Genomic DNA, 15,962 nt, shown 5'->3' with positions numbered 1-15,962 from the left:
ACTTTATTTAGAATTTTTCTTTTAGTTACAATAAAGCCAAGACATACACAATATACAGTAAGTAGGTACCAGAAACCTTTACATGACGTACAAGAGAAAGAAAAGGGGGAAAAAGCTGGGTATTACATTGACAATTCCTGAGAATAGTCTGAAGCTGCCAGTCGATAGCACTGTTAGAACTGTTAGAACTGTTCTGATAAAAACGACTCTGTAGCTCGTTGTCTACCTTGCTATGATTGTAAAGTCATGGTGTTTGTATTTTTACAACGTTATGTTCATGAGTTATTGATCCGCGAAATTCGAAACTGTCAATAACTCAGCTCAGAGGGACGCATGTCCCGTCGCTCTGAGTGTTCTCTTGAGGTGTCTTCACTTATGTGAAACCCTTTATATATACAGTCTATGTGTGAAACCCGTGCCTATTGCCAAGCACTAATGTTATATCTTTATATTTAAGGCCAAGCTCAAAGTAAAATCGATGAACCACTCCATTGTTGTGGTTTCTGTGTTGCAGTAGCAGCCGAACTGACCAGGAAGTACAGTGAGCTAAATGAAAAGTTTTGCAAGATGCAAAACATTATTATTATTTTTTTTTTCAAATATATCTTTTTTTCTTCTCCGTGTCCCCTAGGGGGCTCTGTACAATCTTACGTGTAAGAATGGCCTGCTCTACTATTTTAAAATGGAATTGCAGTTTTATTGCTTATAGATTATCAGAACATTTCAAAGGGGACACAGCCACATTGGATATTAACCTATGGATTAACTACATCATCGTTATTATCGTTTTAATGCCATTGAAGAACAGTTTTGACCAGACAAAACCAAGGTAAGCCATGTTAGCGTTGTGGGCTACCTAGCGGCACTTGTTTTGATGTACGTTTTTGTTGATAACGTTGCGAGTTTGTATCTTTCAGTGTTGAGGTGGGCACCGTTAGATTCTGTGTCTTTACGATCCTAAACGATGTGTTGGAGGTGCAGCTAGGATAAGTAATAAGGGAGCTAAGAGTGATTTTCAGTGCAATAATAGGTTAGCATTTTTCGCTCGGGGCTAATTCAGAGGCTCACTGTTAGCATTGTGTTTTTTTTGGAAAAAAAATGAAAAAGATCAGTTAAATGATTTTTTTCCCGTTATATGGATATAAAATATTCATAGTTTATTAAATATTAAGGTTCCTTAGACATGTTTTCCTGCAAATTACACGATTTCGGCCCCGGAACCGGGTCCGTGGGGCTTAAGAAGCTACTTTTAACAAAATGCATCTCCAAAAATATAACTATTGGACTAATTATTTAGGTCACACATGTGTCAAACTATTTAAATATTTTACAAAAACATACTCATACACTGTATTTAAGTAGAATGTTGAGGGACCTGTACTTTACTTGAGTATTTCCTTGTTATGCTACTTTTGACTTCCAAGCAACCACAATTCAGAGGTAGGCCTAAATAGTGTAATTTTACTCCACTACATTTACGTAGTGCCTTAGGAAAAGTAATGAATAATTGTTTTTTAGTAGTAGCTACATCGTACATTTACTCGGCTACTGTACAATACAGTATCAGGCATTCAGAGGGAAGCTACTTGTGTACTTCCCCTGCCTATTTTCAGTTTATTTCCTTCACGGCTGAAGGAGCGAGTTCAGTTCAGTGGAAATGTAGAGCGTTATCTATGATGCAGTGGGGAGGTGTGGCAGCAGAATTAACAGTGACGCAGTGCAGGGGGAAGGGCTTTAAAGCCTCGCTGCCCCTCGCCTCTTCCTCCACAGACTCAGCTCTGTCAGCCCGGGTTGTCTGTTACGTGACCGGCCGCGGCATCTCTTCTCCAGTCAGAATGGCAGCGATCAGGACCCTCAGGAAACTGTGTCAACACTCCCAGCACCAACTCTGTAAACTGCACACGTCCGCCCCGAGGTGAGTGCGACCCTCAATCTCTTTTCATTTGAGAGCATAATGTTCCGCGCGTTTTTTTTTCTTCAAACATGAGGCGAAATATTAAATATACATGTAGATATGTTCATTACGTTTATCTCTTAAATGATCGGTCGTCTACAGTGCTGCGTGTGCGTGGATATCACATTGTGTGTTTTTGTGTGGTGGATTTGATAGATTTTGTCGGAATAAATGTCCCTACTCGTTCACATTTTTGCTGCACCTCTGGCGGTATGCCGGTAACATTGCAGCCGCCGACTGGCTGATGAAATCGGTCTCAGTGCTTGCACCCAGAGGTTTGGGGACCCAGGATCCAGCTGGAGACCAAGGTGTTGCTCTTAACACAGTCAATGGTCTGAACCAGATATAGAAGTTATGCATATCCGTTTTGTAATCCCTGACATGTGATCATATACAAATAATGTGGTATTATGAGAAGGCGAGCTCTCAAAGCAACTTTTCAGCATATCGTGCGAGTACTTATTGGAAACGTGCAGAGTTCAGCATGACTGATGTAAATCTAATTATCTATCTAATGTCGCACACACGCCTTAAAAACTCGTGTGACCACTGCACATGATCTGCAGCTCCAGATGCACATGATAGATAATCTAGTGCATTTAACATGTTATGCATTATTACCATGTATCTCAACAAAGTTACTTAAAGTAACTTTTAAGCATTTTAAACACATGATTAGACATGAACTCTAAAAGCTTTTCCTTTTTAAAAATACTCACAGCAAGAAGTTGCATGTTCAGATAGATACAATACAAAAATGCATCAACAGCAATAGAAGAAAAAGATACAAAACGACAACTCTCCTTTGTGGTGGGTCTCAAATAACATGGGCTATTTAGCAATACTATGGGGCAATACATTTGAAAATAGACATTTTCCCCTCAGTAGTCTGGCTTTTTGTTTGACTTCGTATGAGGTTAAAGAGTCGTTTGCTGCTCTGTATTCTCAACACATTTCGTTGAACCTGGAACACTGGCCCCATAGTCGTAACACCATTTGGCCCAAAGATGTGATACATTTCTGTGAGGTTTAATTACTCATGGCAGAATAAAAGGGTGGTTGCGTCACTGTTGATGGTTCATTACTCTTCAGTTATTAACTACGGCTCTCTGTTTGTTGTTATGTAACACAAAACCACCCTAGTTCCTCTTACATTTCGACAAAGCAAGTCAACCCGGTTCGTATACACACATTGACTGCTCATACTTGAACTCTACAGTACAAGTGCCTATGAAGCACATACTCTTCTTTCAGGTGCCGACGTGCTGCGTCTAATTTTAGAGCCTTGAATTGAAGCTCACCAAGGCTGGATGGTTGAAATGACAGGTTTCTGGTTTCAAATGTCTGTTCATTGGCAAAGAGGCCAAATCCAGTTGATAAGGGACCTTAGATCAGCCCTGGGAAGATTAATAGTAGGCAAGACTGTGAAAATATTAGCTTAGTTGTCCCTGTTTATGTGGTTCATTTATGGTTTATGAAACGTGTTGGGTCAGTTTAATAAATAAGTAAGCACTTGCAGTCTGCGTTCAGACCGAAAGCAATGCAATCTTTGGCTTTACATGTAATCCCGCCGCCCCCAAAACATCGCATCGCGTCCGGTGTGAACGCAGCATGACATTGAGAATGACGGATTCCCCATTATTTCTTCGCCTGAATACCAGCAGAATCACAGCTTGTTTGTAATTAAGTTAGTGACTGTTTCTCATCTGACTCCAATCTTTCTGTATTCCAACTCTCAGACAGGAGGCGGTGGTCATCTCAGGAAGGAAACTAGCACGGCAGATTCGAGAAGAAGCCCGTGTCGACGTGGACAAAATGGTTTTAGCCGGCCACAGGAGACCCCACCTGAGTGTGGTTCTGGTGGGAGAAAATCCAGCCAGTCACTCCTACGTTCTGAATAAGACACGAGCCGCCGCTGATGTCGGTAAGAAAAAAACACCCACAGCCCTCATGTGCAAACAGCATTTAAAAAAAAAAAAAAAAGATCAATATAATAACAATAGAACAAATGCCTGTGTTTTTAAGTTGTTTTCTCACTGTAACCTCCCACAGGAATCTCAAGTGAGACAATTCTCAAGCAGTCAGACATCAGCGAGGAGGAGTTATTGGACCTGATCTACAAATTAAACACAGACCATCGTGTGGACGGGCTGCTGGTCCAGCTGCCTCTGCCAGGTACACAGAGACTGGAAGAGAAGGATTAAAATGGAGTATAGATTTCCTCATTGGCTGCAATAAGCAGATAATGTTAGACCTCAATCATTGTTTTTATTGTTAACGATAAAACAAGCCTCAATAAGATGCATTTTAAAACTAAACCCATCTGTTTTCTTGAACAAGGTCTTTGAGATCTAGCGTCCCTGACTTTAACTTTCCTTTGTTTTCTGACAGATCACATTGATGAACGGGCCATCTGTAATGCAGTTTCCCCAACCAAGGATGTGGACGGCTTTCACGTAGTGAACGTGGGTCGCTTGTGTTTGGATCAGTCCACCATGCTTCCTGCCACTCCCTGGGGAGTCTGGGAAATTATCAAACGCACAGGTAACCACTTGCTAACTTCATAACTCTAATCCTTAGTGTTAAATGCAGCTAAGCAACTTTCTAAACCAACGATCTGAATTCTCCTCTTTTAGGTATTCCTACTATTGGGAAGAATGTTGTTGTTGCTGGACGATCCAAGAATGTGGGCATGCCGATCGCCATGTTGCTGCACACAGACAGCCGCCACGAGAGGCCCGGGGGTAGGTTACTGTGCATTTAAAGATTGAGGAGTTTAATATGCAGTATAAATACTAAGTTATATGTTATTTCTGTTGCAGGTGATGCCACAGTCACCATTTCTCACCGACATACTCCAAAGGAGCAACTCAGCCAGCACACTAAAATCGCTGATATCATTGTGGCTGCTGCAGGTTCGTCTCACTGTTTGTTTGTCTGCATCCAGAATCAACTGAAATGATTAGTGCAATACTTCCCACATAAAATTGAAATTGTTATATTAATTATTCACCCTGTTACCTTGAATTCTTGAAGAAAAACTTCTCCTGCATGCCTTCTCGGTAAACGAAGAATAATTGGTCAAATGACATTAAAACTATACAAAGACATTTGTTTACAAACTCCGAGTATAACCTAAGTCTGATGATTTATCCCAATGCTTTCCAAATACAACTGGATCAATGCAAAGTGTTGATTATACTGTATGAGTTGGGTGAGAGTTTGTAAACCTAGCTTTTATTTTGTTTGCTGTTGTTAAATAGTTTCCCCATAGAGGCATGAAAGAGAAACCCTCCAAAAGTTCAAGGCAACGCAGGTTGATTATTTGACATACAAATGGTCATTTTGTGGGCGAAGTACAACTTTAAAGCTTTTTTTTCCTTTCAAGTATACTGACTTTTCTCTGTCTGTTTACCCGATCATCAGGAATTCCAAACCTCATTACCCCGGACATGATCAAAGAGGGAGCGGCAGTGATTGACGTTGGAATCAACAGAGTGCAGGACCCGGTCACTGGGAAGAGCAGACTGGTTGGAGATGTGGATTTCGAAGGTAAAAAGGGAAAGCGAGCATGATCTTATTTCAGCGTGTTGGCCATCTCTGGTGTCTGTAACCTCATACCTACCTCTGTCTATATTCAGGCGTGAGGAAGAAGGCGGGATTCATCACCCCAGTTCCCGGAGGAGTGGGACCTATGACCGTGGCAATGCTCATGAAGAACACTATCAAGGCAGCTAAGAACGTTCTGCTCTTTCCCCCGGAGAGGATCCGCATGGCGGCTGCGTCCTAATGGGTGAAAGAACATCCCTGCAACAGCAACACATTCCACCCACTCCTAAAACTACAGCCCCTCCGTTATTTTTTTACCTGGAGCGATCCACCGAGCTCCCGTTGCACACGGACTGGAAAGATGATAGCTCTAAGGCTCCTTGCTGCTGACATCTTTAACCTCTCCGACTTCAAATCCAGCCATGTTTAGACTGTTACATTCACTCATGCAGCTGCGGGTTCCTTGTAACAGCATTTTAAGTATTTATCATTTGCAATGTATTTCTCTGAGGTTATAATGAATAAGGACAACTATTTTATTTATTACTACATTGACATAATATTTAAAAATGAATGGAGGCCGGTTACAGTGTTTGAGGCCTGTCTGTTGTGCTACTTTAGTAATAAGGGCTAACATCATCAGGAACAAGTGTGTTTTTCAAGCTTTAAAGATTCACAATTGCCTTTGTAAAAAGTTGAAATAAATCTTGCAAATATGTTCTCACATTGATGTTTTTTTATTTAAGATCGTCTCTTCATTTACACTGTAGAGCAGTGAGCATGACTGTATCTTACTCTCGAGCATCAGATTCACATTGATGCACTCAAACCAAATATAACCTACTCCTCGGTTACTATCAGGTTACTGCTTCTCAGTACCAGTATTGAATAACTACATGTTCCCGTCTTCACCTTTAGTACAATTTACCACCACTAGATTGTAACCTTACTTCACACCAGAGGTTTTTTCTACATTATTACCCCCTTTTTAATCCATATCCTGATTTATGAACTAACTTGAAACAAAAGAAATACAAAGATTTCCCACAATATCACTGTATTCCTTAAATACACTGACCTGTTTATAAATGGCAGGAAAGCAATTCTTGGCTGTGAGCGTGACCCAGATATCTGTTGCACATGGATCTCTTTGGGGGGGGGGGGGGGGGGGGGGGGTGACCTTTACCCTTTACACAGAACTGTAAAGTCGTCCATTGATAAAACCGTGTTGCTATTTTTTAACTTCACCCTCCCGTTCAACGTGATCATAAAAAAGCCCTCTTAGTCTGTTGTTTTGACATATCTCAAATTCCCATTTTACTCTTGGTGCAGAGGTTACAGGTCACAGTGGGAACTAACTGAGAGCAACAGGTGTTGTCGGTGGGTTCACTGAGTTCATAGCTTTATCTTTGGACCTCTGCTTGAGATAGGACAGACCTTTCTTTATCTGTTTTTTTTAACTTTTTGACCCTTTTTGTTGCTGAAATGGAGAAATTAAAAGCAGAATTGTTATCATACTTTCTCTGTATACTTAACATAGCAGGAACATTGCTGTTATGTGTTTTTTTTGTTTGCTATTTATAAAAGAGAAAAAAACACTTCCAGGCAGGCTAAATTCAAAGTAATATTAATTGTTTAAGCGCAAAGATGCAAGACTTTGTTGAATTAATCTGCTTTGGTATGTAGAATATGAGTAACATATACATGTTACATTTGGATTAAAAGTATTATGTATACTTTCTGAGTCATCTCTGCTAATTTTAAAATACTTCTAATTAGTGGTTAGGTTAGTTACCAATAAATAAGCATATTTAAACCATGTCCATATGCAGTGTTGGAAGAATTACTCCGATCAGAAAAGTAAAAGTACAAATCCCATGAAATATCCAGTGAACGTACTTGTTATGCAGAATGGATCCTTTGACAGTATTCTATTATCATGGTTATTACATTATCCTGTTTTTATACATGCAAGAGCATAATTGTAGTTCGTCAATTTGGACCAAATTTAGATACTGTGTAGATTATTAGTAAAGTGCTAAATTACATCATTTCAGCATATATGTGTCACTATGTAACTAGTTACTGCGAGTGATTAAATAAATGTAGAAGGAAAAAATAGGATATTCACTTCTGAAACATAGTGAAGTAGAAAGAAGCAAAACGTACAAGTAAAATTATGTAAAAAATAGTGAATAGGCCTATAGTGTCCATATGCTGGGTTAACCCTTGTGCTATCTTCCTATCAACTGTGCAACATAGTATATAGTACAGTGTAAATAATCAAACCTGTGTTATACATTTTAAGCAAACCTTATTCTGACTTATTACAAGTTTTACTCTTCTTTTTTGAAATGTATGGTAAAAGGCCTCCTTTAGACAAATTAAAATATCATTTCTGATTCAAGAAAGGCAAAAATATTGACTGATTTTACAAGACTGCAGATGCCATAAACTTGAATAAAACCCAAAACCTAATGAAAGTGATCATAATTGTTCTTATCGTAGTATACAGTCAGGCACGCATATCATTTTTCTGGCTCTTTCATAGAACAAACCCGACATCGAGAACAATCGAGGACAACAGGAAGGTAGGAACTAGGAACCTTAATATTGCACATCCGTCTTCGTACGGACGGAAATCGAAGACGCACAGACTTCCGTAAACTTACCCAGCCTTGCTGCTGTTGTTAGACAGTTTCACATTTGAGGATCTTCATTCAGTTTCTCTGTTCGGATTGATCTCGGTTTTGTTTCCTCCGTGATGGATTGCAGCAAATCCCCTGAACGAGAAGGCCGACAGAAGAAACAAGAGAAGAAGAAGAAGCGGAAACGCTCTCACTCTTCTTCGTCTGATTCCTCGTCGTCTTCTTCCTCCAGCAGCAGGTCATCAAAGAAACCCTCTCTCAAAACCCAAGGTGAGGACTGAAAACATGTATAAAAGTCTATTCCTGCTGGGAAATGAATTGTTTATGTCGATGCCAGTAAAAACACGTGTTAATACAATTTCCCCCCCAAACAAAATCATCCTGTACATAAAATCAAGATATTCTACAAGATCTTTGCTAAATAAAGCTCAACTCAACATGTTTATAATCCTTATGACTGTTTAGGAATGGTCCATATGTTGTACGTTTTTTGGACCAATATCCACAAATTGACTAAGGCCACTCGACATTTAGACTATTTTAAATGAACACAAATACATATAACTTTTGGGTGCCCCAGATAATACATCTAAATATTCTGGTGGGTAACCTTTCCATATTTAAAGCCCCAGCAAGAACTAATCAGATTCGAAGTTTCCTAAACAAATACTTTTCTTTTAAAGGTTGGGTCTATCTTTAAAAGTAAATACACTCAACCCGTGTTATATGTATATTTTATTGTAAATGTATCTCCGTTATGTTACCCGCTTATTATTTGAATCACTATAAGGATCCTATTAACTCATTTTTGTCCATTTGTTATTTCGTTTGTCATGTATATGTTTTAAAAATGAACAAATCAATTACAATAACGTTGCAGTGGCGTTTTCTCCTGGAGGCCAAGGGAAGCCTAAATGAATAAGAAAATGCTTAAATTAATAAGACGATAGTTTCGGCTGGAGAGCGCGTGCGGACCTGTTGGTTTTAGATAACAGGCGTGTGTAAGTCCTGCATCTTTATGATACAAATGTGTGTAAAATGATACCGGGCGCTGTAATCACTGATCTGGATACGTCATTACATTGACCACCCCACCCCCGACCCAAAACAAAGGACGTATTATTAGGGCTGCTCGATTATGGCAAAAATCATAATCTCGATTATTTGGGTCAATGATTGATATCACGATTATTAAAAACGATTATCCATTTACTTTGAAAACATCAATTTATTGGAGAACATTTTTTTGAATAGTATGTTTTTAACAGTTGATTGCCCAGAACTTTAAGTATAATTAAACTGAAAAAAAATAAAATGTTTTTGTTTTATTTCGATTACATTGTTTTCGTAATCGTTGCAAGCCATAATCGTAATTGCGATTCAAATACGTTTAATTGAGCAGCCCTACGTATTATTGGCTTCCCCTAATTTTTTTCCCACGCCACGCTACTGGTTATATTTAAAATGTATTATAAATGTATCACCGTTATGTTACCTGCTTATTATTTGAATCACTATAAGGATGCTATTAACTCATTTTTGTCCATTTGTTATTTCGTTTGTCATATATATGTTTTAAAAATGAACAAATAAAATAAACTACAATAACTTTGGCGTTAAAGGTGGGGTAGGTAATTCACATGCTTTGACAATAAATACATAAAATATATCATCTGTGGAAGCCGTGGCGCTGTAAAAAGCACGACCAATCATTCTGAGCCGGCCCGGCTAAAATAACTGGATGGTCTACCTGCCTGTCAGCCTTCCATCTGTGCACCAACGTATCTCGTGCCCTCATTGGTCATGTGCGCGTTCGTGTGTGTTGGAGTAGGGGCTCTGGAAGGAAGTCTGAAGGAAAGGGCGGATTTTTTTCGGTTGTGTACTTTCACATTCAAGCGTACTCGAGCGGGTTTCTCCATTCTCACCTACCCTGCCTTTAACTCGAAAGAAAGTGTGTTCATCAAGTAACTCTGTTAAACTTCTTGTTTCCCTTAGATGTGAAAACAGAAAAAAAGAAGCAGAAAAGAAGTTCCTCTTCCTCGTCTTCCTCTTCTTCCTCGTCATCTTTATCCTCGTCGAGTGAGGAAAAGAAGAAGAAAAGTAAAGCAAAGAGAAAGAAGAAGGAGAAGAAGGCAAAGCTGAAGAAGCAGAAGAAGAAGGATAAGAAGAAGGAGAAGAAGCTGAAGAAGAAGGAGGAGAAGGAGAAGAAGAAGGAGGAGAAGAGGAAGAAAGCGGAGGAGGAGGAGAAGAAGAAAGCGGAGGTGGTGTTGCCCAGTCCTCCAGCGGAGAAGCTTCCATCTTTCCTGGAGGTTTGGCAGAGTGACGAGGGGGCGTTGGAGCTGGGACCAGGTGGGACATCACTTCAGTGTTTCTAATACATATTTTATTATAAAACAGACAAGTCAAATCAAGCAATCTGATTGGTTCTTAGCCGTGATATGATGAGCGTATATATCACGGGTAGAATTGCAGTTACTTTTCTAAGTCATGTATCCCTCCGTCTGGTCCCAGCGTCTGAGAAACAGCTACAACCGTTACAACTAGAGATGTCCCGATCACGTGATCGGGGATCGGAGCCGATCACGTGATTTTCAAAAGATTGGAATCGGGACAAAAAAATCGGGGATCGGATTTTTTTTTTTTTTAACTTTTATTATTATTATTATTATTTTGTATTCAATGTTACAAAACAAAAATGACCATGTTCAAGTCTTAAAGTCATCCTGAGGCATTAGTTTTGGTTTCAAATTACACAACATCATGTATGTGTTGCTTCTTTGGGGCTTGTTTTCATAGACCTGCTTATTTCAACCAAATCTGGCAACAGAGTGGGCAGGGCGCAGTGTCTAATAGTAGCAGTAAGCTAACGAGTACTGAAAGCTTTATTTTGTTTTGATCCAATGCTGCACAACTGAACTGATCCAATGCTGCTGTGAAAAAAAGAAGCTATATCCATGTTGGATAGAATATCCAATTTAAATAAAAAAATAACCTTAAGGGACAACTTGAATGCTTTTTTTTCTCTTAATGCATTGCATAAAGATCGGGAAAAATCGGTATCGGCAAATTGTCAAAATCAAATGATCGGAATCGGATCGGGAGCAAAAAAAGGTGATCGGGACATCCCTAGTTACAACTGTTACATTACGTCCATTACGAAACTAATGTCGGGCCGAACCACGCCCCTTAGCTGTGATATAATGACCATTATACCACGGCCTGTCGTGAGCTATTGCTTAAATAGACCCTCTGGTTGATGAAGTTATATAGAATGATCAGATTTAAGACAAATATCGTATTTTTTCTCCATTTTCCTCCGCAGTGATGACGGATGAGCAGAAAGCCCGGCTGGCCACCAAGAGGCCCCTCACTAAAGAAGAGTACGACGCCCGGCAGAGCGTGATCCGCAAAGTGGTCGATCCAGAAACAGGACGCACCAGGTGAGCCCGAGCCGAAGAGTAGAATCATTCACAATCAACAACAAGGAAGTGTAAAGGAGCAGTTCACCTGGGGCGATCAAACACCTCCACCTCAGTCTTAAAGCCAAGTCACCGCCCTTTACAAGTTATTATGTTCTTTCAGATTGGTGAGAGGAGAAGGGGAGATCATAGAGGAGATGGTCACAAAAGATAGACACAAAGAAATCCACAAGGTACGAGAGAAATGTCCAATTTGAAACTTTGTGTGCAATAAGTGTTCCCTCATGTCTAACAGTGAACTTCCATGTGTCCCATAGCAATCCACCAAGGGGGATGGGAACGCCTTCCAGAAGAAACTGGGAATCAACAGGTAGAAGAAGCCCTGATGTTCCTCGGGAGTAAAGCCTCAATAAGCTGAATCTGATATGATTAGCCTCTGCCAGTTTACTGTAGTGTAGGTACATGTGCCGGCACTTAATGAACACTAAAGAGTGAACATTGCCTACATTACGACCTCCAGGGAAATCCAGCTTCTCGTATTGATTTGCCTTTTTTAAATCTGTGCTGGAGTTTTATTTTAAGTCTACTGAAATCTGCAAAAGAAACTGTCCTAAATAGTTTGATAATTCGCTGATTATTGCTTATTTATTCGTCTCCTTGTTTTAAAGCATTTTGTCGATTTGCATTTAAGATAAATTCCAGCGAGTAAGGTTGTCCGTTACTCAGATGACTTGTGACTTCAAACAGTCTGACCAATCAATTATTTGTTTAATTAGAAACTGATTAATGTTGCAATTCTTTTTTTTATGTTAAGCATCCTTCCTGACTCTTTTGCATACATATTTTACATATTGTGGTTCTCTGAACAAATCTGTATTTGTGTAACTTTTTTCCAGAGAAATAAAAGTTATTTTCTTAACTATATCAAAGCTCCTTTATTTGAATAATCCAGGTCATTGATGCTGAACCGAATGACTCCACAGACAGTGTTGTGAAAAAAGGCAAAGAATGACTGAGTTGATCTTTTTATGTTCTGTATACACTGTACATAAAAACACAAGGGAATGGATACAATGAAGTTATCCAAAAATCTACAAGATACACACCCTGTACAATGACATCTTTACCAAGGTATGTTGCATATGTATGTACAGCCTATGAATGCTAACGGATGTAACTGGTGGCGTTGCATTAACCCGGGGAACATAGCTTGAGACAGGTTGGTGAAATATTTCCTTTAAAGTGAAAACAAGCCAAAGCATTTTGAGGAAAAAATGTCTGTTCGACAAACAGTCTATTCTTTTCCATCGAGTCAATTTGGGAGTGAGCAGCGTTCAGTCGAGGCCTCGCAACACATGTTCAATGTAAGGCAGAAGAGGGAAGTGTAAGGCCTCTGATCGTGTGGGAGTTAGTAGAAACTCAGCTAACGTCTGCCCAGAGGGAACGTCCTGCTCCCTCTACACGTTCTCTCAGGAAGGACGTATGGTTCAGTAGTTTCCAACTTTAGACAAGTGCATGTTTTCCCCCAATGATCAAACAGCCGTTCTTTAATCTGCAGCCGACAGTTTGTAATAACGTCCTTCCTTCTTATGCGTTGAGATCTACTCTGAGTTATCTAACACCGTCTCTCCTCATTGATATAAAGGGGTAGACAAAATACTAGAAACACCCCCCAGTATAACACTATACAATTCAGCAGCCCCCCAAACCCACCATGAACTCGATCCTTTCAATAACAGTTAAAACATTAAAAGGATTTGTTAAGGGCTAATTCTTTTCAGAGGGTAAAACATTGATTTCTGGGTCACTTTTAAATGTAGGTGACTTAAAAGTGAACGTTGAGATTGAGGACGTCAGTCCACAGTAGAAAACCTACTGTAATATTTCATACTTTTCTCAGATCTGTGGCACTTTTTTACTTATTTTGACACACTATGAATGTGCCTATGCATTTGTTGAGTGCTGCTCATATGTGTTCAGATTCCCTCTGCAATGTAATCTCTTTAGAATATGTGCCTGTTGATCTGATTGTCAATGCGTTGTGACACTTCCTCAACACAGTCTGTTTGGTCTTGTGGTTGAGAAATATTGCACGTTTCCCTTACGTTTGAGTCCATATTGGTCCATCGCAGTCAGCTCTCTACTGGTCTATTTGAGGGGAAAATAACCGTCATTTGAATGAATTCATCACAAATGTGTTTGGGAAATAAAAGGTGAACAGCGTGACACAGTCTGAGTTCTGTGTTCCTACTCCTGACAGCGTATTGTACAGAATTTACAATTAGCTTCTCCCTCTAACGGCACAGCAGAACCTAAGGAGGATTACCTAAGAGCACATTCAACGCCTCATTTACAGCTTAGGGATAACCAGAGAAAATCCATATTCCAAATATCCAAAAAGTATAATTAACATACAATATATGACACAAGATAGCAGTTCTGTTGATTCTGTTCTCGTGATCTGCAGGATGAAATAATAAAAATACAATACTGTGCCACTGCCAGGCAAAGACCTCTGAGTTTTGGCTGCTGCAACCGAACTATTTAAGAATGAAAGATAAAAACACAACGTAGCTAAAGTAATCTAAAAACACACTTGGTTCACAAAATCAATACATGTTTAAAATATCCATAATCATAAATAACAACAACTATCATCATTGAAGTGAATCCTGAATGAGGCGGTGTTCCCCCCCCGGAGTATAGAAGACACTTGAAGCTGGTCTTCAGTGGCCCAGATACCAGATCTGCACTGTAGTAAAGCAATATGTACAAGCCATTCAAATACATACTTACACAATCCATTTGTACACCTTAATCGTTTCCTCTCTGTTCGTGTGCAGCATATCGTTCTACACGGTTCGCTTTGGCACGTTTAACCGTACAGGTGCTGAGTCGCACATTTCCGAAGGTTCAGCAGCGGCGTGGTCGAGATGTGGTGAAATGTTATAAAATCCCAGGAAAGGTTTCAGCTGCAGCCGTGGTTAAAGGGTCATTTCGCAGTTTTGCTTCATGAGTTATTTCGATGGTTCTTTGGTCTGAGGGGCAGCCAGAAAACAAGCAAAACTGGACTGCTTATAAATGCAACAAGTTGATTCAATGATTTCACGTTGGCTTACACAGCAAAAGAGATTTAAAAAAAAGAAATGGTCTTCCTAAAAGTGTTGGCTTAATGATTGGATGTGTTCGGTCAGACATTCAATCCAGTTTTGCCTGATTCTCAGCTCTGCTCCCAGACGTGAACATATCTGATTATCACATTAAAAACAACATATCTTTAAAACTATTAAGCACAAAGTTGATCTCTATATGAATTGCTGTGCTTGCTGTGGCAGTAGTTGGTTACAGTATCAGCACTGACACCTGATACAGGCTGTCTGTAACCACTTTGTCTTGTTTGCTAGAATACAGCATTGGGGTGCTTGTATCTGTAACCATCTTCAGTCTCAAAGCCTGTAGTACAGACTTTAATAGACTGATAAATAGAGAGTAGAAACAGTCTGGATCTGAACAATATAAGCGGTAAGTCTATTGTGTGTGTCCCTGTTTCAGGAAGTTGCTCCTTGAAATGCCTGTTGAGTTGTGTGTGTGTGTTGTGTAATAAATAAAGCCTCTGTTCATAAATATCTGTGTAGAGTGTGACTGGCATTAGGTCATAAACAGAGGTTTGTAGCACGTATTGTGTTCATTGTGGCATTGACCCGTCTCCAACCCCAGTGTTCCTCAGTCTTTGCATTAGTCTTCCTCCTGTATTATGACCCCCGCTCAGTGTCACTTGGGGCTGAGGATAGCGGGCTCCATCTTGGTGCTGCTGCTGCGCCCCCAGCAGTTGGCGGTGATGCTCATGCTGCGCTGCGCCCCCGCCGGCCCGTAGCTGTGAGCGCTCTCCAGCCGCTCGCCGTCCGATTGGCTCTGGGTGCGTTCGGGCCGGCTGTGGACGCTGCCCGTCGGGGAGCTGGGGGCCGGCTGCGAGGAGATGGTGCGCAGCAGGTGCTTCCTCTTTCGCAGGAAGTCGCTGTTAGCGCCCAGGCCGAAGCTTCCCTTACGCAGCACCATGCGCGCCGTGCTGGACTTAGCGGGTCGTGAGCGGTGGCTGTACTCCAGCTGGGACAGATGAGCCGCATACCCCTCTGTGATGAACTGTGGAGAGGACCAGAGACACGCTGTCAGCTATTAACACCCACAGGAGTTATACATCCATGGATATTTATTTGTTCAGTTCAATATTGCAATAATGCACATTCGATGGACAATCTGCACTAATGTACATTCTCTAAATATTCATGTGACTGTTATTTTGTATATATTGATTGTTGTGTTTTTATTTAGGGCTTAATGTGTGCACGTGTAAAAATGTGTCTTTGACATATTTGCACACATATTTTTATTTTT

The 15,962-nt window shown here is 40.3% G+C and overlaps 3 protein-coding genes across 9 annotated transcripts in view; 2 read left to right on the top strand and 1 right to left on the bottom strand.

Moving 5' to 3' along the window:
• Positions 1 to 1,642: 1,642 nt before the first annotated feature.
• mthfd2 (methylenetetrahydrofolate dehydrogenase (NADP+ dependent) 2, methenyltetrahydrofolate cyclohydrolase) lies at positions 1,643 to 6,227 on the top strand. Its single transcript, XM_079689417.1, has 8 exons — positions 1,643 to 1,915; positions 3,694 to 3,878; positions 4,007 to 4,129; positions 4,346 to 4,498; positions 4,591 to 4,698; positions 4,777 to 4,869; positions 5,381 to 5,506; positions 5,596 to 6,227. The coding sequence occupies exons 1-8, from the start codon at positions 1,674 to 1,676 to the stop codon at positions 5,742 to 5,744; spliced, it is 1,179 nt and encodes a 392-aa protein (XP_079545543.1). The 5' UTR covers positions 1,643 to 1,673; the 3' UTR covers positions 5,745 to 6,227.
• A 1,894-nt stretch (positions 6,228 to 8,121) lies between these two features.
• arl6ip4 (ADP-ribosylation factor-like 6 interacting protein 4) lies at positions 8,122 to 12,489 on the top strand. The gene is made up of 5 exons (XM_079686695.1): positions 8,122 to 8,421; positions 10,147 to 10,500; positions 11,474 to 11,591; positions 11,734 to 11,803; positions 11,888 to 12,489. Exons 1-5 carry the CDS (start codon positions 8,268 to 8,270, stop codon positions 11,942 to 11,944), a joined length of 753 nt encoding a protein of 250 aa, XP_079542821.1. The 5' UTR covers positions 8,122 to 8,267; the 3' UTR covers positions 11,945 to 12,489.
• A 90-nt stretch (positions 12,490 to 12,579) lies between these two features.
• LOC307042675 (membrane-associated phosphatidylinositol transfer protein 2-like) overlaps positions 12,580 to 15,962 on the bottom strand; it is a 55,007-nt gene continuing 51,624 nt past the window's right edge. For all 7 annotated transcript variants that reach the window (XM_079686687.1, XM_079686681.1, XM_079686685.1 and 4 more), the window contains one exon: positions 12,580 to 15,710. In XM_079686687.1, the coding sequence (XP_079542813.1) occupies positions 15,342 to 15,710 (369 nt within the window). In that variant the 3' untranslated portion in view covers positions 12,580 to 15,341. The remainder of the gene's footprint in view (positions 15,711 to 15,962) is intronic.

The sequence above is a fragment of the Notothenia rossii genome (assembly GCF_949606895.1).
Source record: "Notothenia rossii genome assembly, chromosome: 6".
NCBI lineage: Eukaryota > Metazoa > Chordata > Actinopteri > Perciformes > Nototheniidae > Notothenia > Notothenia rossii.
The sequence above is the reverse complement of the archived record's forward strand: the minus strand, read 5'-3'. Positions and strand labels throughout refer to the sequence as shown.